The 27,471-nt window shown below is 39.3% G+C and overlaps 1 protein-coding gene across 5 annotated transcripts in view; it reads right to left on the bottom strand.

Annotated features, from left to right (window-relative positions):
- Positions 1-18,399, bottom strand: part of LOC110808004 (pentatricopeptide repeat-containing protein At3g20730-like) — a 38,107-nt gene extending 19,708 nt beyond the window's left edge. The window contains exons 1-4 of one of the 5 annotated variants that reach the window (XM_088220762.1): positions 18,113-18,399; positions 17,579-18,021; positions 1,410-3,155; positions 875-1,260 (exon numbers count right to left, since the gene is read on the bottom strand). In XM_088220762.1, the coding sequence (XP_088076888.1) occupies positions 2,062-3,155; positions 17,579-17,987 (1,503 nt within the window). In that variant the 5' untranslated portion in view covers positions 17,988-18,021; positions 18,113-18,399 and the 3' untranslated portion in view covers positions 875-1,260; positions 1,410-2,061. Of the gene's footprint in view, positions 1-874; positions 1,261-1,409; positions 3,156-17,578 lie in introns of those variants that run through there. The other 4 variants (XM_088220759.1, XM_088220761.1, XM_088220760.1 and 1 more) reach the window with 4 other exon arrangements.
- Between the last annotated feature and the right edge of the window lie 9,072 nt (positions 18,400-27,471).

The following is a 27,471-nucleotide window of genomic DNA, read 5'->3' on the forward strand; positions in this document are numbered from 1 at the left end:
GCCCAACTCTGTTAATTTTCATACTGGCCCATTTTAGTCCTTTCAGATAAGTTGATTAATTCATTGTCATCTTTCATCCATTCAAAGTAAATTGGATTCTGGGTTTGGTCTATTGAGGACACTGGCTTTGACCCATTAAGGATTTCAAATTATGAGTTCTGCCAGTTATCGAAAGCTGGTTGGGCTCAGTAATGGGTTTTGGCCTTGGCCCATTTAATGGTTCTGGAAATGACCTTCTCTACTTCTGGGTTCAGCCCATTTCTGAAATTGGACTTGTCCCATGTAGGAAATTAATTCCTAAACCCCAAGTATCTATAGACATATAAATTTATTTTCAAATTAATCATAAACTCTAATCAATATTGCAGTTTGATATAGATGCTCAACTATTGTACCACTTGCATGTTCATAATTTACTTCTTGAATTGAACAGCAGCTTTACGTCTCATTTTGATTTGCATACCGTGCCTATTGTATTTTTTCGCCTAGTCTTCTTATTGTCGATATTCCTAAACCCCAAAGTATCTATAAATTTATTTTCGAATTAATCATAAACTCTAATCGATATCGCAGTTTGATATAGATCCTCAACTATTGTACCACTTGCATGTTCATAATTTACTTCTTGAATTAAACAGCAGCTTTACGTCTCATTTTGATTTGCACACCAGGCCTAATGTATCTTTCCCCTATTCTTATTGTCAACATTAATTCTTTCTCTGTTCATTGGCTCAGTGTTATTAGATAAGTTTTTATTTAGCCCTCTCCTAAAGATTTTATATTTGGGCCATTGGCCCAACGTCACATATCTAAAACCCTAACCTGCTATCATTGTCGCCGGCATGCATTCTACACTGATGCCTTTACACGTCTCTTTACAAATTAATTTATACTTAGATGCATTAACAAATGTAAATCCATAAAACTAAACAAATCTATAAAGCAGTATGAGAAATCAAATCTAAAGACATGCACTCTAAGGGAGGATTAAGGGATAAAACCAATCTTACCCTTCCCCGAATCTCGGATGCAGTAGATCGGCTTGCGGTATTAAGTTTCTTCTTCACCTGTAGTTGCACACATGCATGCAAACTTGGTTGGCTTGACTAGGGCCCTGCTCTGCTTTATATGGGTACTTTTCTCTCAAGTTAATATCATTTTTAGTCATAACCTCCTTTGCACCCCTGATTGCGTCTTTTACAGTTTTGTTCTTATTTATTCTCCCCACAATTATAACAGTTGAGAATGTCTAACAACTACCTGCATTATTTTAATAAAAGTTAATACATTTTATTATGATAAAAGTAAACGACATTAATTAAATAAAAAGTGGTTAATCAATTTTATATATAACATATGCTAATTAATATATAACCGCACAACATTAAATTAAGATAATCAAATCGTACCACAAGAACCCTGATGTTTTACAAGGGTTACAGCTCCTTTTTGTCTTTAATCAACACTCTCAGGAAAAATTTACAATATCTTCAATAAACTCTTCATCACAGGACCATTTGATTGTTGTATAACTTTCTGCAAAGAACCGACATACTTTTTCTTAAATTCATCATTGCTTAAATCAGCAATCTGGTATATATATTCTCAATCCATCTTCTAGCATCAGTATATGATAATACAATACCTTATCTACATCCATCGTTCTCTTCCAGTAGGGCACAAGAGCTATGACTTCTTGCAGAATACAGGCGACCTTATCTAAGTCCCAATCATTAAAGTGCAAATAAGAGTTAATATCCCCAACTACCTAATCTTGGTTTTGCCAACAAGAATATGTAACCAACATGTCTTGCCCCTGGAAAGACCAAACAGAAAAGAAAAATGGTCTTTAAGGAGAAAAGAAGCCAGCCCAAGGGTCATGCCAAAATTTAGTAGTCACCCTTGCCTGCCTTACTTCAGGAATTTCTAGAACTCTGGAAGGCTCTCTCTTGTGCTCTTCCACACCCTGGTCAGAATCTATGAGAAGATATATTTTACAAAAGTAATCTACCAAATCCAAGTTCAATAAAAAAGGAACTAAAATAGTTATATGCTGCTTTTTCAGTATGGCGGCAAAAGCACCATTTTCTTCTCTGTACAAGACAAAAGACTGTATCCTGGATCCTTTCTTGACCCTTTTTCTTCCATAAGGCTCCGTGTTTTCCAAGCATTGTCCCAGGAACCAACTGCTGCATAAATGCTTGCTAGCACAACATAAGTAGCCGACTTCTCTGGTTCTATATTTAGAAGATGCATACCTACTACTTCTCCAAGAGCCATGTTTCCATAGATTCTACATGCTCCAAGAAGAGAACCCCAAAGTGATGGGCTAGGCTTTATATTCATTTCACTTATCAAAGAATAAGCTAGTTCTAACTGCCCACCACGTGCAAAGAGATCTACAATGCAAGAACAATGCTCAGCTCTAGGTGAAATATTGTATTTGCTAACCATGGTATTGAATATCTTCCATCCTTCGCCAATCAATCCAGTATGGCTACAACCAAAAAGGAGGGATAAGAATGTGACGTTATTTGGTTTCACGCCGTGACATTCCATCTTCTTATATAGTGCAATTGCTTTATCAGCATATCCATGCTTCCCATATCCTGCAATCAATGATGTCCAAGAAATCACATTTCTCTCTCCCATCTCATTAAAAGCAAGGGTAGCATCTTCAACTTCTCCAGATTTGGCATACATATCAATGAGAGCATTTCCCGTTGCCACATCATAACTAGGTTGACATTTTAAAGTAAAAGCATGTATTTGTCTCCCAACACTTAAAGATGCAGCATTGGCACATATATTAAGCATGGAGCATAATATAACATCATCTAATCTCATCTGCATTAACTTTACTTCTTTGAAAAGATCAAATGCATCCTTTGTGTATCTGCCAAAACGTGCAAATGCAGCTATCAAAGCAGTGCAAGAAATTATATCCTTTTCTATCATTATCTTGTATAATTGATAAGCGCTCTTGATGCTTCCACATTTTGCGTAAGCATCAATGAGGGATCCAGCTAGCATGCTATGTGCTCCAAAACCTAGTTTGATGATCAATCCATGTACTTGACTAACCTTCGTGAGACCACTACCTCCAATAGAGGCCCTCAAAGCACTACTCAAAGTGAAGGAATCCAGAGACTCCCCTGTTGAAACAAAGCATTTCAATAATGGCATATGAAACATTAATAAACCATATTTGTGTGTTAAGGAAGGTAGAAATACAAATAGAGTTTCATGCAGAGAATCATTTCCCAACCAATCACCCCCTTAAAAAGGGGGAAAGCAGAATTAAAAGAGAGAGGCTTAATTTTAAACCAAATCTGGAACAGGATTGAATTAGTATCATAAATTTTTTCAAATTTATCCTAATGTTGAAATACTTTCAGGAGAAGTAATAAGATTGAGTGAAAAATACATAGATGGGCAAGTTCATAGTCTTCTAAGCAATGTTTGTCAGTTGGCAGCATCAAGCCAATAGTTGATTCTCATAATTGTCAATATAGACGGCTATTATCCAAAAGTTTTAAGTATTTTTTATATTAAAGTATCAAACAAGGGACTGACATATTTATATTTATCAAACAAATGCTTTAAACACCCGTTACAATATGGGAAGAATTTTTGAAGCCTCTCATAATAACAAACTGAACAACCAAATACAATAATTAGCATAAGAACTTGACATCGAAAGTACTTCTTAACTTTGTACCAAAAATAAAAGAAATTAAATATTGTTCATGTCAGTCTTTGTTTAATTTTTCTTCTTAGGTGGTCAATCTTTTGTTTGTTTGTTTTTTTCTGAAAGAAATGTTTGTTTGTATCCTTTAACATAATAACTATGAGCCCATGACAAACATAGAACCTCAAACAAATTAGAAAGTTACAACTTCACCTGAGGATTAACATATTCATCGTTGACTTTTAACTCTTGTGCAGATGATGGTTGATTTTCCAACTACCCCACTTCATTGCCCCATTTATTCTTCATCCCCAACAACCTTCTTTCCCATTCTTTTCTCCTATAAAAGCAGTCTGACTCTGTGAGAAATAGTTTGTAGTGAACGGCAGAAAGAGACGAGGGGTTGAAGAGTGAGTCATTGAGATTCATATAAGATTGATCTTTTTCCCTATTCTTTCCAATCTAGTTTCAAGAGATAATAAGAGATTTTGGCAGTGTTTACACATCTTTTTGTTGTAGATTCGAATATTGTCAGTGTTCCCATTGATGTAGGTTATATGGATCAAACCAAATTAATTTTGTGTGCGCTTTTGTTCTCTCCTTTTATTTTATTATTTCTGGTGTGAAAATATTCCCAACAACTAATATAAAAGCGAGGTTGTCAAGTTCTTGTGCTTGTTGAAAAGGGGATCAAAGGTGAGTCGATGCACAAAAAGAAAGAAAGGAGAGTTTTGCCAGTGGTCATTGCCACCGCCATCAACCACCTTCCAAATTATTGTGTGGGTTATTATGATAGCCAACTGCACAAACTTTAATGCCCTAGCCTTCAATAAAAAATTTGATTTTACCATGTGATATTGTATGTTAAAAACTTGCTTGTCCGACAAACTCTTGAGATGGCTTTCGAAAATGAAAATCCTGAAAATGAAGACTATATGCAATAAAATTTGTTAGAACAATTAGGCTCAAGCTAGCTTGCTGGAGGATACAAGACCAAAGGCATTATTGAACAAGTTATAGAGGAGTTATGCATTTATGCTGCTAACCAGTTGTGCATGAAGATGAACATTTACTCCCTAAATATGGCAAAAGGAGGTAATTTTATAACCATATTTATTATTTAGTTAGTGTACCAATTGTTAGGAAGAGATGAACAAGACAATTGAAAGGTGAGGAGCAAACACTACTATTGTTGGCTCCGGTTACGAATAAGAAAGGAAAGCGACAATTAATTGCATAGGGGTATATTTTACTACTATACCTTATAACCTAATCTAAAACCAGTTAATTAAACCTAATTTTACTACTATACCCTATAACCTAATTTTCTAACACTCCCTCTAAAGTTGGAGAATAGACATTACCCATTCCCACCTTGGTAATAATTATCTAGAATGCCTAGTTACTCAAGTCCTTGATCAATACGTCTACAAGTTGAAAGTTAGTAGACATGCACGGTGTGCATATCAGGTCACTATGTAGTTTCTCTTTAATAAAGTGCATGTCCAATTCAATATGTTTTTCATGTCATGTTATACTGGATTACGAGTAGTACTTATAGCTGACTTGTTGCCACAATAGAGACGTATGAGTCCATCCCATTTGATCTTTAGATTTTCTAAAGTCATTTTTAACTATAACAACTCACATAATCCTCATATCGTTACTCAAAATGCTAACTCCGCACTAGATATTGTGACTATATTTTATTTTTTACTTCTCCACATGACCAAATTACTTTTAAGGAACAGTACCTGTAATAGATATTTTATCCACTATTGATCCTGCATAATCTACTCGATATAGATTTCCGTAAGTAACTTGTTATTTCTTTTAAACATAATACCTTTCCTAGGTGCCCCCTTCAAGTAATGTAGTATTTTATATACTACGTGTAAATATAACTCTTTAATTGACTTATCACGCTTACTACATAGGCAATGTTTGCTGTTGAGTGTGACAAGTTTATCAGTCTTCCAACTAGTCTCTAGTATATTAAGTTGTTTATCTTGTATCTTCTTTTGCCACTCCCAATTTACGGTTGGAATCAATAGGAGTGTTAACAGGTTTACATGCCAGCTTACCTAAATCCTTTAGCATATCACTGATATATTTTTGTTGCGAGATAAAGATTCTTGATTTCGTTTGAGCAACTTCATTTCCAGTTAAATACTTCAGCTTTTAATTCCTTAATCTCAAACTTCTTGGACAGGCACTATTTCAGTATCTGCTTTTCTTTTTCATCATCACCTAGTATAATGATATTATCAACATACACTAAGAAGATTGTAACTCTCCCTGAAACAGTGTTTAATAAATAGGGTATTGTCTTCTTGACTCTGTTTGTATCTCATGTCTAACCTCACGTTTGCAAATTATCAAACTATACTCTAGGTGATTATTTGAGCTTATAAAGTGCTTTCTTATGGTAAGGCAGCTCTAATGATCCAGTTCCTGCAACCAAATTTTCAATAGATTAACATAGTCTAGCGCTAATTTTCTTCCTTGTTTTTAAGACCAAGTTTTGATTGTCAAATTATAGATATGGACTGCATCTTTTACTCTGTAATAAGTTTATCTGAATACTTGCCAAACCTCTTTAGCAGTGGGCCGGAACAGACAAGTGTTGCTTATCTCTGATGATATTGAATTCTAGAGCTAAACTATTATCATCAAATTTTCTTTATCCTAGGCATCAAATTGTAGGTCTCTTGGTTGTGCTCCGGTCCCAGAAAATGGCTAAGCATGACTTTTCCTTTTGAGGATTGTAGGAATCAACTGTGACCAATTAACATAATTTTTCTTATTCAAGTGATAGGCAATCTGAATTAGCTAAAATTCTCCAGTTGATTGCAGTGAATATGTCACCTTAGGCCTTGTGCCAGTGGTTTGGGACGTTACCTCTGACATGATCAAAATTTTTTAGGACAATTAAGACCAATTTTATAAGGGAAAAACCAGAATAATCGGGCTGAATAAGGAGCTAATGAGGACAGGTGGCTGCTGGTGCAGTGGACAGCAATCGTAGCTTGCCGTAGCTCGCAAGGTTCTGGTGGAGGCGCGACTGGAGTAGGTGCATTTGGTGCGCAGGCGCATTGGTTGGTTGTGCTGCTGGTTTGGCTTGCAGCTGCAGGGAGCAATAGGTGAAGATGGTTTATGAGGCTGGTGATTGGCTATGAGGGCCAGCAGTGCTGGTGGTGATGGTGGCCAGCTATGAAGGTTGGCCCAGCTTAAGGTTTTTTGTAATTCTTCTTATTTCGGCAACGAATGCCGATTAGGATTTGTAAAAGAGATAGGGATATTTTTCCTAAAACTTTAATACCATGTTAAGAATGATTTGTTATATAATTTATTGAACATCAAAACCCTATATATAAAAGTTCTTGAGAATAAAAAAGGAAACTGACAATTAATTACATAGATATATATTTTACCACCATACCCTTTAACCTAATTTAATCCTAGGTAATTACCGTGATGTACATTCTGTAACAGCTTCCTCACCCAAATCTTATAAACTAGTAGTGGAAATCAATGTTTGTTAACATAACAGCATAAAAGCTTGATTATGTCATACCCAACTAAGGGAGAGTGAGAAAATTATGGGGAAAAAGAATGTTCAGTGAGGGGGCATGCATTAGTTGTGGAGAACTCAAGAAAAGAGGAGAATCATTCACAAGGAAGAGGTGGCCCTCATGGAAAATCTAGGTGAAGAGATGCAAGCGACATAGTGTATTACTACTACAGAGGAGAGGATCATATACAGAGTAGATGCCCTAATTTCAGAGAGGACTTGAGAAGCTTCATGCAGAACCTTGGGAAGGGCATGGGAATGAACAAGCAAGATGATGATCCTAAGTTTAGCATGTGTGACATGGGAGTGATATAACCTAAGGACCAAACAAATTGTGCTAGGATTTGGTGTATGTTCGTGTTTGTGTCTGCATATTCTTTTGCTGTTGTTTAAAGTTACCATCACATGAGTGTTTGGATTTAGATACGTTTTGTAGCACCCGGAAAAAAAAAAAAAAAAAAAAAAAGGGGGGGCCACATCAGCAGCCACGTCAGCAGGCCCGGTCAGCAGTCCCGACCAACCGGGGCCTGCCACATGGCAAGACCGCGTCACTCCGAAAGGAGCCACGTTGGCGATCCGCGTGGGTGCGATCCGACGGCCCAGATCAATCGCGCGATCGGACGGCCCAGATTCAATCAAAAACGAACGGCCCAGATTAAAACGAAATGAACGGCTGAGATCAAAAGGCAAGGGGTTATAAATAGAACCCCCACACCAGACCACAAACCCTAGCCGCCCGCCGCTCGCCAGAGAAGACGAACCAGAGGCCGACCGCCGCCACCCGCCGCCGCACCGGGAAAATTTCCGACCGCCGATCGAGGTAAATTTCATACCCCCGACTCGTTTTTCCCCGCTGATTCCTCCTATGGCCAAATCGAGGCCGAAATCCCGGCCAAACGGCCGGAATACGCGGCCGAAGCCCAGCGGCGCCGCCGCGCCCCCTCTCGGTTTTTGCCTCCGACGAGGCCCTTCCCGGCCTCCGTTCGATGCAATTTTTATATCACCGTGATCACCATTCTTTTCTCTACAGGTTGACCGGAGCCGAATCACCAAAACACGAACCTCGCCGGAGAGCCGCCGCACCCGAGAGCGCCGCCGCCGGTAAACTCCGTTTTTCCGTGATTTTTTTGGCCCCTCAAGGGCCCTAGAGTTGTTTTCTGACAAGGACCAATGCGAGTGTGGCCGAATTCGGCCGAAAACAGCCAACCCGAGGCGACTAGCCGCCGCCAGCGGCGGCGCCGTCACCGGAGCACGGCGGAGCCGCCGTGCCGGAGTTGCGATTTGGGCCGAAAGAGGCCCTGGGCCTAATTTGGGTTTTTTTTGGAACAAGTGCAGGTACTGTTAGTGTGTTTCAGTTCCCCGAGAAAAATTCAGGAGAAAATTAGGGACGGCCTGCAGGCGCACTGTGAATCGTATTCGGATCCCGAAAACAAGTAAGGACCCCTCACCCTATTTCCTATCACGGTATTAAAGTTCAAAATGATAAAACGGTATTTCTTGAATTAACGAATGTGTGAAATTGCTTAAGGTGGCTAATGGAGCCCGAGTCTAGTGTGATTGGTGATTTACTGTTATTTGGCCTGTTTACAGCTTTAAATGCAAAATGAGGTTTGATGTGTTCATTTTACAGATTTGTGTGCATATACTACGTTTTTATTAATCATGGGTTGAATGACTGAAAAACTGATACTGTATGTTGTCTGTTTGGCATGAATTACTGTTTTGCTTGTTTGTATGTGAATTGATGATGCTGACTGAGGAAAAGGAAAATGAAAGATTGTGTAGACTGATAATTGTATTATGGAGGTCAGCCTGACTAGATATCCTGGGAGATGGTGGACGGACCGGGTCCGTAGGGAACCCTACCGGGATTGTGGTCTCACATGCCGGACGGGGTATGGAGATCTTATGGTTTTGGCACCCATACCGAACGGGGTATGGGGACGACCCGTTTCACCCTCATACCGGACGGGGTATTGAGGTTTATGGTTTTGGCGCCCATACCGGACGGGGTATGGGGACGGCCCGTTTCACCCTCATACCGGACGGGGTATTGAGGTTCATGGTTTTGGCGCCCATACCGGACGGGGTATGGGGACGGCCCTGGAAACTGATTATGAATGTTAAAGGTTAACGGGTAGCGGAACCCCTATGGACCCCCACGGATACTAGTAGGCTGGTAAATGAGAAAAAGATATGTTGTACAATGATTGAATTACAAGAGGCGTGATAGGTGTTATGTTTTACAGCTTATATTATTCAATGATTATGATAATGTTATTGTTTTTCTTATATTGTTTTCATAAATTCCACCGAGATAAGTGGATGGTAAAGGTTTTCATGTTAATAAACGAGTTTGTTGTAAATTATGCTTCATTGGTCTTTTGTGTTTTTCTACCCACCTTTACCTCCGTGACGGTGAGATATCGTGATGTTCTTACTGGGCTAGTGTAGCTCACTCCTTATTTAACCATTTCAGATCAGGAAGACATGGTTCCCGAGCCCGTTCCGCAGGAGGACGACGAAGGGGATGCCTAGAGACTCTGTAGTCATACTCATAGTTTTATTTTCGAGTTCCTCTCTTAGTTAGTTTAATCTTTTATATTTTAAATACGTTTTTTGTTTTTCGTGTAAGGGATGTTAACTGAAATTTTGATCTCGCTTCCGCATTTGATATATTTAAATACTCATTTCATTTTAATATTTCCGGGGTCGTTACAGTTGGTATCAGAGCCGCATTTCCTCGGACCCATCCCTTACACTATAGTCCTTTAAAGAAATACTCACCGATTGGTCGTTACTCAACCATTCCTTGTAAATGCAGGTACACAGAAATGAGGAGAGGAAGGCCCCCACTAAACCGAGCGGCCCAAGATAATTCGCTTCGGGAGGATTTGGACAGATTATATGAGATGGTGGAAGCTCTCGTAGCTGCCCAGCGAAGGCAAGAGGAGAGAAGGGAGTTACCCGGACCTCCTCCGCTAGCGCAGGTTGAGCCCCCGTTACAGCAGGCTGATCCCGAGCCACCCCGGCAGGAGCCTGTTCCTCCACAGTACCACCCGGCACCACAGCCGCGGTACGACCCGGTACCACAGCCACAGTACCAACAGGTGCCGCCACAGCACATTCCAGTGCCCCCACCCCATCAGCAGGCGCCACCACAGGGTCCCCCAGTTCACCCTCAGCCGGCCCCAGTCCCTCTACCTCGGGACCCCGCTCCCTCCTTGATCGACCCCGGCTTCATAGAGAGGTACAGGAGACTGAACCCTTCTACTTTTTCAGGGGGATCCTCTTTCGAAGAGGCCCAATACTGGCTGGCAGAGACTGAGAGAGCCTTTGAGACCTTGGGAGTAATTCCTGAGCAGAGGGCTGCCATTGCCTCCTACATGCTGGTAGGGGAAGCAGTACGCTGGTGGGAGCTCAAGCGGGCCACCCTGCCTGTACCAGTTACTTGGGAGCAGTTCCTAGCGGCTTTCCATGCGGAGTATCTCCCTAAACACATCCAACATTTAAAGGAAATGGAATTTGCTCAGTTGGTCCAGGGTAATATGACAGTGTCGGAGTATGCCCGCAAGTTCCTGGAGCTGGGCCGACATGCCCCGGAGACATTGTTGGATGAGGGCCGAAAGGCCAGGAAATTCCAGTGGGGTCTCCGCCCGGCGATCAGACAGCACTTGTTGGTGATGGAGCTCGAGACATATTCGGCAGTCCTGGCAAAGGCGCAGATCATAGAAAGGAGCTTCGACACCCGCCCTCAGCTAGCGGGAAGTTCCCGACCTTCAGCCCCGCTCCGCAGGCCAGCGCCTACCATGCCTGTCCAACCCAATAAGAGACCCAGGCCTGCCGTTCAGGGCCCTCCTCAAGCTATGGGGGCAGCTCGTGGGAAGATCTGCCAGTACTGCGGCAGGGATCATGGGGACCGACCCTGCTACCGCCTCAACAACACCTGTCGCATATGCGGCAGTGCCCAGCACTATGCGAGGGAGTGCCCTAGGAACCAGAATCAAGGGAGGCCTCCAATCCAGGGCAGAGTTTACAACCTTACCCAGAAGGATGCCGATGCAGACCCGGACGTGGTACATGGTATGTATACTATCTCTGGCCACATTGCTCATATTTTGTTTGATACTGGTGCATCACATTCTTTTATTTCACATGTTCTTGCTTCCAAAATTTGTGTATCACCTGATAGACTTGATTCATTATTGTTTGTATCTACCGCTGGGGGGGAGACATTACTAGGAGAGGTTGTCTACAGGGCATGTGCCGTGGAGATAGCAGATAGGAAATTGAGGGTAGACCTGATAGGGTTAGACACAGGGGATTTTGATGTAATCCTAGGAATGGATTGGCTGGCGGCGTATCACGCCACCATAGACTGCTTTAATAAAAAGATTGTATTTAATCCTCCCAACGAGGAGCCATTTACAAGTTAATAAAATTATTCGGTACTGATTCTCCCTAATGACAAATTCTTTTCTTCTTAATTCCCAGTGCGTTGATATTGTATTTTCCCTAACTAGGTAAACCCAAGAAGGAAGTTTGTATCCAAGAGATTCCAGTAGTCCGAGACTTTCCAGACGTATTTCCGGATGAACTGCCCGGTCTACCAGGGGACAGAGAGGTCGAGTTCACCATAGACTTACAGCCAGGAACCCAACCCATCTCGGTAGCTCCTTACCGAATGAGCCGCATCGAGATGGAAGAGCTAAGGAAACAAATCACTGAACTACAAAACAGTGGCTTCATTAGACACAGCATTTCCCCATGGGGTGCCGGGGTTACTTTTGCAAAGAAAGGAGATGGAACGTTGAGACTGTGTATTGATTATAGAAGGATAAACAAGGTAACAATTAAAAACAAGTACCCTCTCCCCCGGATTGATGACCTTTTCGATCAGTTGCAGGGTGCACAGGTCTTTTCTAAAATAGATCTACGATCAGGTTACCATCAGGTAAAAGTGAGAGCAGAAAACATCCCCAAGACGGCATTCCGAACCAGGTACGGACACTATGAGTTCCTGGTTATGCCGTTTGGGCTAACCAACGCCCCGGCCATCTTTATGGATCTAATGAACAGAATCTTCAGAGAGTTTTTGGATAAATTTGTCATCGTGTTCATCGATGATATCTTAGTCTACTCAAAAAGTAGAGAAGAACATGCTCATCATCTTGCCCAAGTCCTCCAGGTACTCAGGGAAAAGAAGTTGTATGCAAAGTTGAGCAAGTGTGGATTTTGGCTCGAGCAAACCGCCTTCCTAGGACATGTTATATCGAAGGAAGGGGTGTCGGTGAACCCCGAAAAGGTTGAAGCGGTACTTGGTTGGGAAAGGCTGACAACAGTTAAGGAAATTCGCAGTTTCCTAGGGATGGCGGGTTATTACCGCCGGTTTGTCGAAGGGTTCTCCAGTCTAGCGGCCCCTCTAACCCGACTCACAAAGAAGAATGCAAAGTTTGATTGGAATGAGAACTGCGAAAGGAGTTTTTCAGAATTGAAGAAGCGACTGACTACTGCACCCGTACTGGCTCTACCGAGTGGATCAGGAGGGTATACAGTTTATAGTGATGCCTCCTATCTGGGCCTGGGTTGTGTCCTGATGCAGCATGGAAAGGTTATAGCATATGGGTCTAGACAGCTAAAGAATCATGAGAAGAACTATCCTACCCATGACTTGGAGCTTGCCGCAATCATACACGCCTTGAAAATCTGGCGCCATTATTTGTATGGAGAGACATTTCAGATCTACACCGATCATAAGAGCTTGAAGCACATCTTCACTCAGAAGGATCTCAACATGCGTCAGAGAAGGTGGATGGAACTCCTCAATGACTATGATTGTGACATCCTATACCATCCAGGTAAGGGCAACGTAGTAGCCGATGCCCTCAGCAGGAAGAGTGCAGGCACCCTAGCCCATCTGATGGTTTCGGAATGCAGGTCCATTGGGGCTACGCAGCAGGTTCGACTGCAAGATCTGAAGAGGGCCACATGTTTGAGCCACCTAGCAGTCCAACCCGAGTTAATCCAAAGAATAAAGGAAGCCCAGTCAATCGACCCCGCCCTAGTAAACCGCAAGAAGGATGCAGAACAGGGAGTGAACTCAGAATTTCAGATCTCTGCCGACGGATTGATTCGTTTCAAGGACAGAATGTGTGTCCCAGACGACAATGAATTAAAAAGAGACATCATGACAGAGTCCCATAGTTCAAGGTTCGCCATGCATCCAGGAAGTACAAAAATGTACCAAACTATGCGACCCCGATTCTGGTGGAATGGGATGAAGAGAGATATAGCCGACTTTGTATCTAAGTGCTTGGTATGTCAGCAGGTCAAAGCAGAACATCAACGCCCAGGGGGGTTGCTTCAGCCTTTACCGATTCCAGAATGGAAGTGGGAACACATCACCATGGACTTCGTATCGGGACTACCCAAGGCACGATCGAGACACGATGTCATATGGGTAATTGTGGACCGACTCACTAAGTCTTCCCACTTCCTGGCCATCAGAATGACTGATTCGTTGGACAAGTTGGCAAGAATGTATGTCCGGGAAATAGTCAGACTGCATGGGGTCCCAGTAACAGTGGTATCCGACAGGGATCCCAGATTCACTTCTCGGTTTTGGAATAGTTTCCAACAAGCTATGGGAACAAAGTTGTCCCTTAGTACTGCCTTCCACCCCCAAACCGATGGACAATCAGAGAGGACAATCCGTACGCTGGAGGATATGCTCCGAGCTTGTGTCCTTGACTCTGGAGGCCATTGGGACGACCATCTACCCCTGATAGAGTTTGCCTACAACAACAGTTACCAAGCAAGCATCGGCATGGCCCCATACGAGGCGCTATACGGGCGTCCGTGCAGGTCACCGATTTGTTGGGAGGAAGTGGGCGATAGAAGATTGTTTGGCCCGGATTTGGTGGAAGAAACCACGTCCAAGATAGTTAAGATCAAGAAGAACATCCAGACAGCTCAGAGTAGGCAGAAGAGCTATGCTGATACCCGGAGGAGAGACCTGGCCTTTGAGAAAGGTGACCGGGTATTTCTTAAAGTCACCCCCTTCAAGAGAATTAGTAGGTTCGGCAGAAGGGGAAAATTAAACCCCAGATACATTGGACCCTTTGAAATCTTAGACAAGATTGGTACCACTGCCTACAGACTTGCACTGCCCCCTGAGCTCTCCCGGGTTCACAATGTGTTTCATGTATCTATGCTGCGCAAGTACAATCCGGACCTTTCTCATGTCGTGGCTCATGAACCGCTTTCACTCCGAGAGGACTTGTCTTATGAAGAAGTACCGGTCAGTATCACGGACCGAGAAAGCAGATACTCCGTAACCGGGAAATATCATTTGTAAAAGTCTTGTGGCAGAACCACACGCCTAGGGAGGCGACTTGGGAGCTGGAATCAGAATTTAGGGCCCAATATCGTCATCTGTTTGATCAAGAGTAATGAGGCAAATTTGGGGACCAAATTTCTTTATGGGGGGGAGAGTTGTAGCACCCGGAAAGGAGGAGAAAAAAAAAAAAAAAAAAAAAAAAAAAAAAAGAGGGGGCCACGTCAGCAGGCCCGGTCAGCAGTCCCGGCCAACCGGGGCCTGCCACGTGGCAAGACCGCGTCACTCCGAAAGGAGCCACGTTGGCGATCCGCGTGGGTGCGATCCGACGGCCCAGATCAATCGCGCGATCGGACGGCCCAGATTCAATCGCACGGACGGCCCAGATTCAATCAAAAACGAACGGCCCAGATTAAAACGAAATGAACGGCTGAGATCAAAAGGCAAGGGGTTATAAATAGAACCCCCACACCAGACCACAAACCCTAGCCGCCCGCCGCTCGCCGGAGAAGACGAACCAGAGGCCGACCGCCGCCACCCGCCGCCGCACCGGGAAAATTTCCGACCGCCGATCGAGGTAAATTTCATACCCCCGACTCATTTTTTCCCGCTGATTCCTCCTATGGCCAAATCGAGGCCGAAATCCCGGCCAAACGGCCGGAATACGCGGCCGAAGCCCAGCGGCGCCGCCGCGCCCCCTCTCGGTTTTTGCCTCCGACGAGGCCCTTCCTGGCCTCCGTTCGATGCAATTTTTATATCACCGTGATCACCATTCTTTTCTCTACAGGTTGACCGGAGCTGAATCACCAAAACACGAACCTCGCCGGAGAGCCGCCGCACCCGAGAGCGCCGCCGCCGGTAAACTCCGTTTTTCCGTGATTTTTTTGCCCCCCCGAGGGCCCTAGAGTTGTTTTCTGACAAGGACCAATGCGAGTGTGGCCGAATTCGGCCGAAAACAGCCAACCCGAGGCGACTAGCCGCCGCCAGCGGCGGCGCCGTCGCCGGAGCACGGCGAAGCCGCCGTGCCGGAGTTGCGATTTGGGCCGAAAGAGGCCCTGGGCCTAATTTGGATTTTTTTTGGAACACGTGCAGGTACTGTTAGTGTGTTTCAGTTCCCCGAGAAAAATTCAGGGGAAAATTAGGGACGGCCTGCAGGCGCACTGTGAATCGTATTCGGATCCCGAAAACAAGTAAGGACCCCTCACCCTATTTCCTATCACGGTATTAAAGTTCAAAATGATAAAACGGTATTTCTTGAATTAACGAATGTGTGAAATTGCTTAAGGTGGCTAATGGAGCCCGAGTCTAGTATGATTGGTGATTTACTGTTATTTGGCCTGTTTACAGCTTTAAATGCAAAATGAGGTTTGATGTGTTCATTTTACAGATTTGTGTGCATATACTACGTTTTTATTAATCATGGGTTGAATGACTGAAAAACTGATATTGTATGTTGTCTGTTTGGCATGAATTACTGTTTTGCTTGTTTGTATGTGAATTGATGATGCTGACTGAGGAAAAGGAAAATGAAAGATTGTGTAGACTGATAATTGTATTATGGGGGTCAGCCTGACTAGATATCCTGGGAGATGGTGGACGGACCGGGTCCGTAGGGAACCCTACCGAGATTGTGGTCTCACATGCCGGACGGGGTATGGAGATCTTATGGTTTTGGCGCCCATACCGGACGGGGTATGGGGACGACCCGTTTCACCCTCATACCGGACGGGGTATTGAGGTTTATGGTTTTGGCGCCCATACCGGACGGGGTATGGGGACGGCCCGTTTCACCCTCATACCGGACGGGGTATTGAGGTTCATGGTTTTGGCGCCCATACCGGACGGGGTATGGGGACGGCCCTGGAAACTGATTATGAATGTTAAAGGTTAACGGGTAGCGGAACCCCTATGGACCCCCACGGATACTAGTAGGCTGGTAAATGAGAAAAAGATATGTTGTACAATGATTGAATTACAAGAGGCGTGATAGGTGTTATGTTTTACAGCTTATATTATTCAATGATTATGATAATGTTATTGTTTTTCTTATATTGTTTTCATAAATTCCACCGAGATAAGTGGATGGTAAAGGTTTTCATGTTAATAAACGAGTTTGTTGTAAATTATGCTCCATTGGTCTTTTGTGTTTTTCTACCCACCTTTACCTCCGTGACGGTGAGATATCGTGATGTTCTTACTGGGCTAGTGTAGCTCACTCCTTATTTAACCATTTCAGATCAGGAAGACATGGTTCCCGAGCCCGTTCCGCAGGAGGACGACGAAGGGGATGCCTAGAGACTCTGTAGTCATACTCATAGTTTTATTTTCGAGTTCCTCTCTTAGTTAGTTTAATTTTTTATATTTTAAATACGTTTTTTGTTTTTCGTGTAAGGGATGTTAACTGAAATTTTGATCTCGCTTCCGCATTTGATATATTTAAATACTCATTTCATTTTAATATTTCCGGGGTCGTTACACGTTTGGCATTTAATTTCATGCTGGATTTGTAGTTGATTTTCCAGTTACCCATTTCATGGCCCCATTGATTTTTCCACCCCAACCAATCATTTTGCCCTTTCGTTTAGCCTATAAAAGGAATGTGCATGAGTGGTTGAGGTAAGGTATGGTGAATGGCAAGGAGAGAAGGGGAAGACAAGGACTGTGTGAGCCATGGACATTCTGTGTACCGGGTTCAAGGGATAGTGAGAGATTTTTAGACGTTTAGACAACTTCTCACCTTACCTGGAATAATTAGAATATAGTGAATATTACTTCAAAGGTGAGTCAGATTGGACTGAACCAATTTTGTGCACATTCTTGCTTCTTCTTTTACTTTATTATTTGTGGATGAAATATTTCCAACATTTGTTCAACTCAGAATCTAATAAAAAGTACACAACTGGTTTTCCATTGATTAAAAGAAAAAAGAAAGTAACCAGGCCAAACAGAAAAGTGATAGAAACTGATGGCACAATACCTTCCCTCATCATCAATCGAAACAATTGAAATGCATCATCCTTAAAACCGTGAAAGACGTATCCTCCAATCATCCCGTTCCAAGAAACCACGTCCTTTTTTGACATGGTGTCGAACAAAACTCGAGCTCCTTCCATCTTCCCGCACTTGGCATGCAAATCAAGTAATGCAGTCTGAACATACACGTCCTCAACAAATCTACCTTTCTGCACACACCCTTGTATTTGCATACCCCCCAGCAAACACCTCAATGCAGTACACGCCCTCAATGCGCTCCCGTAAGTAAACTGGTTGGGCTTTACACCCACCCTACGCATCTCCAGAAACAGAGATAAAGCATTCTCGCAACATCCAACTTGGGAGTACCCAGAAATCATTGTAGTCCATGAAACAACACTTCTCTCAGTCATTTTATCGAACACTTTGCGAGCTGAAACCACATCGCTAACCTTCGAATAAAAGATTATCAGTTTGGTGTTCAAATGGACATCTGAACCAAACCCACTAGTTATAACGTGGGTATGAATCAAATTACCTGGTTTTTGGGCACTTTGATCAATGCAGAGTTGCAAAAGTTTCATGTAAAGAGAAGGGTGTAATTGGGATTTGATCAGTGCAAGCTCCCTTGGTTGCATGGTGATTGTATGTGAGATTTGAGTATTACGTCGGTGAAATAAATCTCCGTTTTTCTACAGAGAATGTTCATGATATTCGCGGCTCGTGTTGTTTCATGGGATTAACGGTCTCTTTGGTGGTGATGAAGCAGGGGAGGTTCTCAGTTTAGTTTTGTTTAATAGTGATAATAATAAATTTCGGTTCAGCTTGTACTAGTATTTTAAAAAATTATATAAAAAATAAAATAAATATTATTTTATTTAAATTGAAAAATAATTTCTTATAAAATATAAAATATTACCCTATCTTATTTTTTTTAGGGGAGATCAACATGGTAAAAGATATGTAAGAAACAAATAACTTTTTAGAGTATAATCTCAAAATTTTTAATCAACTAAAAATTTATAGATAGATATATATATATATATTTAGTCACTAAAAGTTGATTGTTATTTTTTATATTTTAAAAATTTTTAAAAATAACTATTATGAATATTATCACCTTAATTATATTTTAAATATTCTATATATATTATTATTTTAACTAAAAATATATAGATAATTACTATATATTTAAATTAAAATATATAAGCAACAATAGAAAGTTAAGATTTTTTAATCAGAATAGGATAAAATTTTTTTATTAAATTAGTTGGTGATGACTTGCCAACAAACTTGCTTTCTCAAATAATCATGTTATTTCTTCTCATTATTTAGCATTTCTATTGCAGAGCCTGTGTCTTTAAATTTATATGGTTGATTGTCTGGTATCGATAAATTTCTTTTACAATTTTTATAATAGTCAACAGTAATCACAAATAATATCTCTCACTAATTGTTGGAGCAGTATAAGCTATTGTATCAATAGATTTCCTTGACTTTCTCATGGCCCAAGATCTCTTTCTATTAATCCATGTGAACTTTGTTGGAAACTCAGTATACATTAATACATAAGCAATTGGATTTATGGAGTTTATCTTCGTCCATTCCATAAATATTGTTTCATGAACTCCTTTCCTCATAATTTTACTCAATCTTTTAATATTTCTGTTGATAACATTTCACTCTTTAAGATAGTGAAATAGAGGGTGGATCACTTATGGTTGATGTAGCGAATATCAAATTATCAAATTGTTATATTCACCATGAGACCCCACATGGTATGATAAATACCGACAATATAAGAATATTTTTATCTCCTCTATATTTGATATTTTCTTTACGATCAAGTTCTTGTCAATAACAATATTACTTTCAATTAGTAAAACTCTTTGATCTAGTCCTTCATTCACATATCTGAATATATACTTTATTGCCTTTGATTTGTTCCACCATTTAAGATTCATGAGCACTTAAAATTTTGCAAAAAAAATATCTATTGTAAGGAATGAAATATCTATTGCCAACTTGACTAATCTCTTTATTACTAAAATACCTTTGTCTCTACTGTTGTATATTGGATGTCCATTCTCATTAATTGTGGTCTTTATATGGAAGTTCTTTTGGAATTTTTTGTGCACATTCTACTTTTCATACTTGATGCATTTATCTTTGGCACTCTGTATGGACCATGAAGCGTATACTTAGCGACAACATTATAGGCATTCAAATCTTTTCGTTTATGGAATTCAGCTAAAATTATATGGTACTAATGGTAACGTTTCTTCGATCTACCTACAACAATATGTGGGCTTGTTGTAGTCTTCATCTATGTAAATTTATTGTATAAATCACTATAAAAGGAAATATATGATCAAAATATTGTATAAATAAAATATTGAGAATATAAATTAAAAAATAAATATACTTAATTTAGTAAATTTAAATATTAATATTGTTTAGTGTTAAGCTTTTCTAAGAATAGTAAGTATTTATTATTGAGGAAAAGAAAATGTTAGAGGATATATCCTGAACTAAAATTGTCTTGTAATACATAAGATTTAAATTTTCATACAAGTTACTATTTCATCTGTTATTTTATTCTATTTTTACTTATTTTAATTTTTTATTAATTTTTTAAACTACAGTTAAACATAATTTTTAAAAATTGGATAAAACTGTAGTATCAGTCAAACTTACATTCGCATATTTTGCCAAACTGTTATAAGTTGATAATGAGTTTTAATAGTTGTTGGAGCTTTATCTTAAAAACTCTTGTAATAGTGTCTTATCAATCTTTTACTATAAGCCCATCTATTAACGAAAATATATACTTTGTTTCTAGCCATTTTGAATTAGTTATAAATGGAATAAATAAATGTGGACTCTCATAAAAACGAAATATTGGCATTTCATCCTAGTACTTTTTGAATAATGTAATATGGACCCTCTATAAAGAAAGAGGAAAGTACAATACACTTTTCAACTGTAATTTTATAGTATCCGCTATAATCAAAGTATCATAAATATTTATGAAGAGTTCTACTTTTAATTTTTGTTAGTTATTTCTAATCCAACACTGTCGTTCCTCTTTGATGGTTATATAAGCATCTACAATAAAATATTAGAACAATCTGTCCTACAAAGTAATATTTTGCATTCATTTGCCATTTATTAAAGCATATAAGCATAATAGCCTCCCATTGTTACAAAGTATCTTTTTATTGCTACATAATGTTTCTTGTCATACAGGAATGTGAACGTTTCAATGGTTTTTTTAGAATTGAGCGGCAGAAGCATAATGATTAGTGATATAAGGAAAAAATGTTTCAACAAAGGCAGAACCAGTAGTCTCGATTTTTTTAAGAAGATCAACTGAACAAAATATCTATCCTTTTGATCCCACTTTGGTGGTGTTTACACAATATATATATATATATATATATATTTTTACTGGATTTTTTTAAATCATGGAGTACTCAGTGTGAAAATTAACTTACAGATAGATCAACTTAAACACAAAAAACAAAATAAGTGTGTAATAGCTGGAAGGTACACAATTTCATGTATACTTCTTAAGGATCTTCTGGCAAATGCTGATAACATTAAACTTGTTAATATAGTTTTCATCTCTTAAATCTCTCAGATGGTCTTGTAGATCAAACAATTTAATATAAATCTTAATAAAGGTAAATTTTTTTACTGGCAATACACTTTGAAGGATGTTATTAAACCCAAAACTAATCACCACTACACAATCCGATGAAAAGAACCTAAAGATAGAAAATAGAAAGATGTTATCGTGAAACAAAAATATATGATTCAATAAATTCTTTTGATTTTATGAACTAAACATTACTTTTTTAGAAGATGAATCTAGAAATAAAAACTTTATACATGGTTACCCTAAAACCTTAACAATATTTACCTGATGAAAAACTACAATACTTAATTCATAAGATCGAAAGGATCTTTCCAATCAATTGTGGAGTGGTCAAATTTTATACTTTATGAAATCAATATAAGAATAAGTCCTTTGTTCTTATTCACCACCTTCCTTCACATACCAAACTTCCTCCGCGTTGGAGTACTCCCTTGTTCCTCAATTTCTTTATTATTCCTTAGCTATTTACCTTCTTATACTTTAAAGTACTCCCTTCTCTCGACGACACTATAGAATTATTCCTTGGCTTGGGAGTAGGCTAGTTAGGGTAGATTTCATTGAGTATTGAATTTATCACCTCCATAACTGATCAAAATATCCTTGAGATTCCTTATGAATAAAATACAGTAATCCCACATCGGGTAAATGTAACACCCACCTAAAACTTTTTTTTTAATTAATAAATATAATTTTTTTAATTTTTTAATTATTTAATTTATTTTATTATATTTTGTTTTATTTTAATTTAATAAAAAAAAATAGAGTAAATTGATAAAGGATTAAATTGAAAACAATTTTGAAAAAAAAGGGTAAAAATTTGGGTTCTAGGGGTATTTTGAAAGAAAAATCGAAAATCGAAGGTCAAAATACAATTTAAAAAAATTGTACTATGTCAGACGCCCGGTCAGCAGCCCCGACCAACCAAGACGCACTAAGTGGCAGAGGTGCTGACACGGGAGGCCACGTGGGCGATCTGCGTGCACGCGACCGAACGGCTAAGGTCCGTTCCCGTGCGCACGAACGACCCAGAGTGAATCGCGAATGGACGGCCTAGAGCGAATCGCGCACGGACGACCCAGATTTGATCGCGATGAACGGTCCAGATTCACTCCCTATTTAATTGCGATCGAATGGTTCAGATCAAAAGCGATGGACGGTCCATATCAAAAGCGAATGGGTATAAATAACCTCATGTGCACCCAAACCCTAACCCTAGCCGCCAGAACCCCTCGTCAGAAAAGACAACCCAGCCGCTAGGGAGCCAATCGCCACAATCTACCGCTGCACCGGAACCCTTTTCGACTGCCAAAAAAGGTAAAAAAAAAATTTTTTGTATGAAATTCAATTTTAAACCCACTCATGATCAAATCGGAGTGAAAGAGCAGGCCAATTGACCGAAAAACACCGATGAAGCCCGGCGCCGCTACCGCAGAGAATTTAACAAACCGCCTCCGATGAGGCCCTTCTCGATTCTCGTTTCGTATAATTTTTTCACCGTTGTGATCACCATTTTCTTCTCTACAAGTTAACCGAAGCGAAACATCCAACTGCAATGTGAGCCGAAGGAGCCGCTGCACCGGAGAGCCCCGTCGCCAGTGAATTTCAATTTTTGGTATTTTTTTGGCCCACCGAGGCCCTTTAGCGTGTGTGCTCACAGGAATCAATGTAAAATTAACCGAATTCGGTCGAAAATGGCCACCGCGGGCAGCGGTGTCGTCGCCGGAGCACAATGGAGCCACCGTGCCAGATTTTCAAAATTGGTCGAGGAGGCCCTGAGACTGATTTTGAGTTTATTTGGGACATTTGTAGGTATCATGAGCACGTTTTAGTTCCCGAAGAAAAATTCAGGGAACCAAGGGACTGCTCGTAGGCACAGTAAACTATTTAGTTTTTCGACGTCAAATCAAGTAAGGATTCCTCACTCTATTCCTTATCATAGAATTAAAGTTTGAATAAATAATAATACGGTATTTTGTAGAAATTAAATAGATTTGCATAATTAATTACGGATTGCTAGTAAAGCTCGAACCGAACATTATTCTCTGTTGATTTTTGTTGATTTATTTTACAGTCTAAAAGTATGATGGAATCTGGTTTATCTATTTTATTATTTAAATGCATGTATTACTATCTTACCTAACCACTATTTGATTTTGGGATTTGAGACATGATTGCATTACCGGATGCATATTTATTTATTTATGTGATTATGTTTGATTTAGTAATGGAGACTAAGGAAAAACAAAAAAAGGGTGTGATTAAATAAACAGATAGAATGACAGTCTCACTAGATATCCTGATAGATGATGGACGGACCAGGCACATAGGGAACTCTACCGTAAACATTGTCTCATACCGGACGGGGTATGGAGATTTGGCAAATTGGCGCTCATACCGGACGAGGTATGGGGATGGTCTGCTTCACCCTCATAACAGACGGGGTATTGAGGTTTAATATCTTGGCGCTCATATCGGACGGGATATGAGGACGGTCCTGTAATTGAGATTGTTAAGAGAAAGGGTTCACGTGTAGTGAGGACACCCCTATAAACCCCATCGATACTAGTAGACTGGTAAAAAGAGTGATAATTATTGTGGATTTATTAATTATGGACATAGATTTATAATGTGTGCTATGATTGTTGATTATACATGAAATTATGATCTGTATGGTATTATTGTCTCTATAGGTTATTTTCATAAATTCTACAATGGTAATTGAACGGTAAATGATTTTATAATTGATAAATAAATTTGCTAAATTTAATGCTCCATTAATTGTTTTGATTTTATACCAACTTTTGCTTTTATGCCGGTGATATAGTATGATATCTTTACTGGGCTAGTGTAGCTCATCCTTTATTTAACCATTTCAGATCAAGAGGACTTGGTTCTAGAGTCTGATTCGCAAGAAGATGGTGAGTAGATGCTAGATACTTTCTATTTTCCATTATTTTTCTTATTTTTTGTGTTTCTTTCAGAGAATTCATTCCGTAATGTTGTTCAGTACTTTTAAGTTATTGTGTAAGGGATGTAAACTTTAACATTTTATTTCGTTTCCGCACTTAAATTATTATATATTTCCTTTTAGATTTCTGGGGTCGTAATAGTAAATGTTGTTAATGTTTATGGGTAACTGTATAAAAAATTTTCTATTTCTTGATGCATGCTCCAAAAAACTAATGTTTAAAATTTAAAAAACTAAAAGAGACTTACTAAATCATATTGTCTAGTTTCACATTGGCGTTGCTCGATCATCCACCCTTTGGCTCTTTATTGGATTATATAGCAATGATTAAATTTTGGTTGAATAAGATCCTTCGAAGAGCATCGCCTTATAAAATCATTTGATCTACTTAACGATCTGATAGATTTAAGAGATAAATAATTTATTAAAAAATTCAATATTATCAACAATGTCCATAAGATCCTTATGAAGTATAAACGGAACAAGATTTGGGGAAAAAAAGGTTGAAACATGAAGATGTGGGAGACATGGCCATAACACACGGCCATATGTTATGGAGCCAGCGTTTCTATTTCTAAGGAGGAATGAGACTCGGTCATGTTCCTGAAAGACACGGTCATGTGTTCTATACTGGGTTAACACACGACCATGTGTTAAAAAGGCAACGTTTTTGTTTCTGATGAGGAGTGAGACACGGCCATGTTATTGAAAGACACGGCCATTTGTGAAGAAGGTAGCTTTTCTGTTTCGCTCAGTGAAAGAGACACGGCCGTGTGTTTGGGAGACACAACTGTGTGTTTGGGAGACATGGTTGTGTTGTGTCTAAAAGTTGGAAATTGACATAATTCAAGGAAGACACATTCGTATGTCAATACGACACAGCCGTGGGACATGCCAAATCAAAAAATTAGGTCTTAAATGATATAAAATGAGAGGATCTAAAAAAGAAAAGGAGACCAAGGGGAGGAGAAAAGAGAATATGGTGGCAAACATCAAGAACCTCTTCTAGTCGATTATTCTTTTCATGTTTCTTTTAGATTTCATTCTTGTAATCTTCTTTAGGATGTATAACTAAACTCTTTTATTGGGATCTTTGATGAAACCCTAAGGGATATTTTGTGATGTTCTTATTCAATCTATGAAAGGCTTTTTCCCCAATTCTTATATGTCATCTTGTAGCTTAATGCATAAATAGATTGATCACCTATTTATTAATTTATGATGAATGATTGAATTAAGAGATTGATTGTTCATTAGAATAGCAAGTTAACACAATAGATTGAATGTGAGTAGAGATACTTTACATTATTTATATATTTAATGATTGAATGTTAATGCACTAATTCATACTAATCCATAGAGATATGTATGTTATTAGGAAGTAAGTAGGGTAATTGATCTTGAAAAAAAGATTACTACACGATTGAACGAAATTGTGGGAAAGTTCTGGTTGTAGATTGAATTAAAAAAATTCATAGTTGAACTTAGAGTGAATTCTAAGATCTTGACCATTATTATATCTTGATTGTTAATTAATCCTAATTCATTATTTTTTTTTGTTGATAAGTTTTAGCTTATACCCATTCTCTTAATCCTTGGCCAAATAATATCAATTAGTTGTGATTCTAGTAATTGTTTTATTAGTCCTCATAGGACGATATCCGAATTTACCCCTATATTATGTGTTCGAACTAGTGCACTTGCTAGGTGAGTTTTCATCACAACAATGACAAACTTTGTTTTCTTGATCTTTTGAGACAAAATCAACAAATTGATCCATATATATTTCTTCTTCAAGCGTACCATCCAATAAAGAAGTTTTAAAAAACATTTGAAATAACTTCAAGTCAAAATGGGCAACCAGGGCTAGCAGGAGGTGAATAGATGCAAATCTCACCATATGAGAAAAAATATTTTTTGTAGTCTATACCCTCAATTTGGGTAAAACCTTTCGCCGCTAGTCAGGCCTTAAACTTTTCAATTGATCCATCCGCTCTATATTTTATCTTGAAAACCCACTTGTTTCTAATTAATATATGTCGAGTTGGGAGATCGACTAGTTCCCAAACCTTATTTCTCATCATTGAGTCCATCTCATTCCTCATGGAATCAATCCATTCTTTACTGTTGGGTGAATTTATAGCCTCCTTAAAAGAGGTGGGTTCCTCAATTTTTAAAGAAGAGCAAAGGAAAATTTCTCCTTCGATTTGGAAATATCGTTAGGGAATTTTTTCACATTCGCTCATTCGAATTCTAGGACCTTCATTATCTATCTGACTATATAATAAGTCTCCCCTACTGTCTTTTATTAGTGTGAGAGTTGGAACTTGAGGACTAGCATTACGTTACAAGCTCGGATCTTGAGGACTAACCCCATTTTCCAGTGGATTATCATTTATAGGTAAGTTTCCACCATAAAGGATAATAAAATAACTCTCATTATCTCTTTTATTTGGTAGACTATCACTATCTTTAGTGACTCGGTAAGTTCTTAATACCTTCCTCTCACTAATAAATAGTTGCATATCCTCCTATAACTCATACAGTACGAAATTTTCTTTTATTTCACCAATTCTTGGGAACTCATCCTCAAGAAAATCAATATTGCAGGAGTCAATTTCGATCATGCCACTATTCAGGTGTTCTCTAAACATTACATATCCTTTTAAATGTTCGGGATATCTAATGAACACCATCTTAGTTACTCTTAGACCTAGTTTTCTGTGCTTGTGGGTTGGGTTATGCACATAGCCTGCTGACCCATAAGGATGTAAATGATCCAAAATGGACTTTTTGCCATTCTATAACTCATATGGAGTGACGGGTACACAATTACTTGGTACACAGTTAAGGATGTAAGTTGTCGTAAACAACAAATCTCCCTAAAAATTATTAGAGAGCTTTGCATGTGCCATCATCAATCTAACAATGTCTAATAATATATGATTCCTTCGCTCTGCAACATCGTTTTGTTATGGAGTATGGGAAATTGTGAGTTGCCTACGTATACCATTTTTCTCATAATATTCTTTGAACATATTAGAAAGATATTTACGACCACAATCGATTCGAAGAGTCTTTACTCTTTGATTCATTTGATTTTTCACTTCTACTACAAAATGTTTGAATATATGTAGTGCTTCATAGAGATGAGATATTAGATACACGTACCCATATCGTGAATAACCATCTATAAAAGTGAGAAAATATATGGCACCATGACATGTTTTGATATTTAAAGGCTTGCAAATATCAAAATGGATTAATT

The sequence above is a fragment of the Carica papaya genome, chromosome 5 (genome assembly GCF_054855325.1).
Source record: "Carica papaya isolate Zhongbai chromosome 5, ASM5485532v1, whole genome shotgun sequence".
Lineage (NCBI taxonomy): Eukaryota > Viridiplantae > Streptophyta > Magnoliopsida > Brassicales > Caricaceae > Carica > Carica papaya.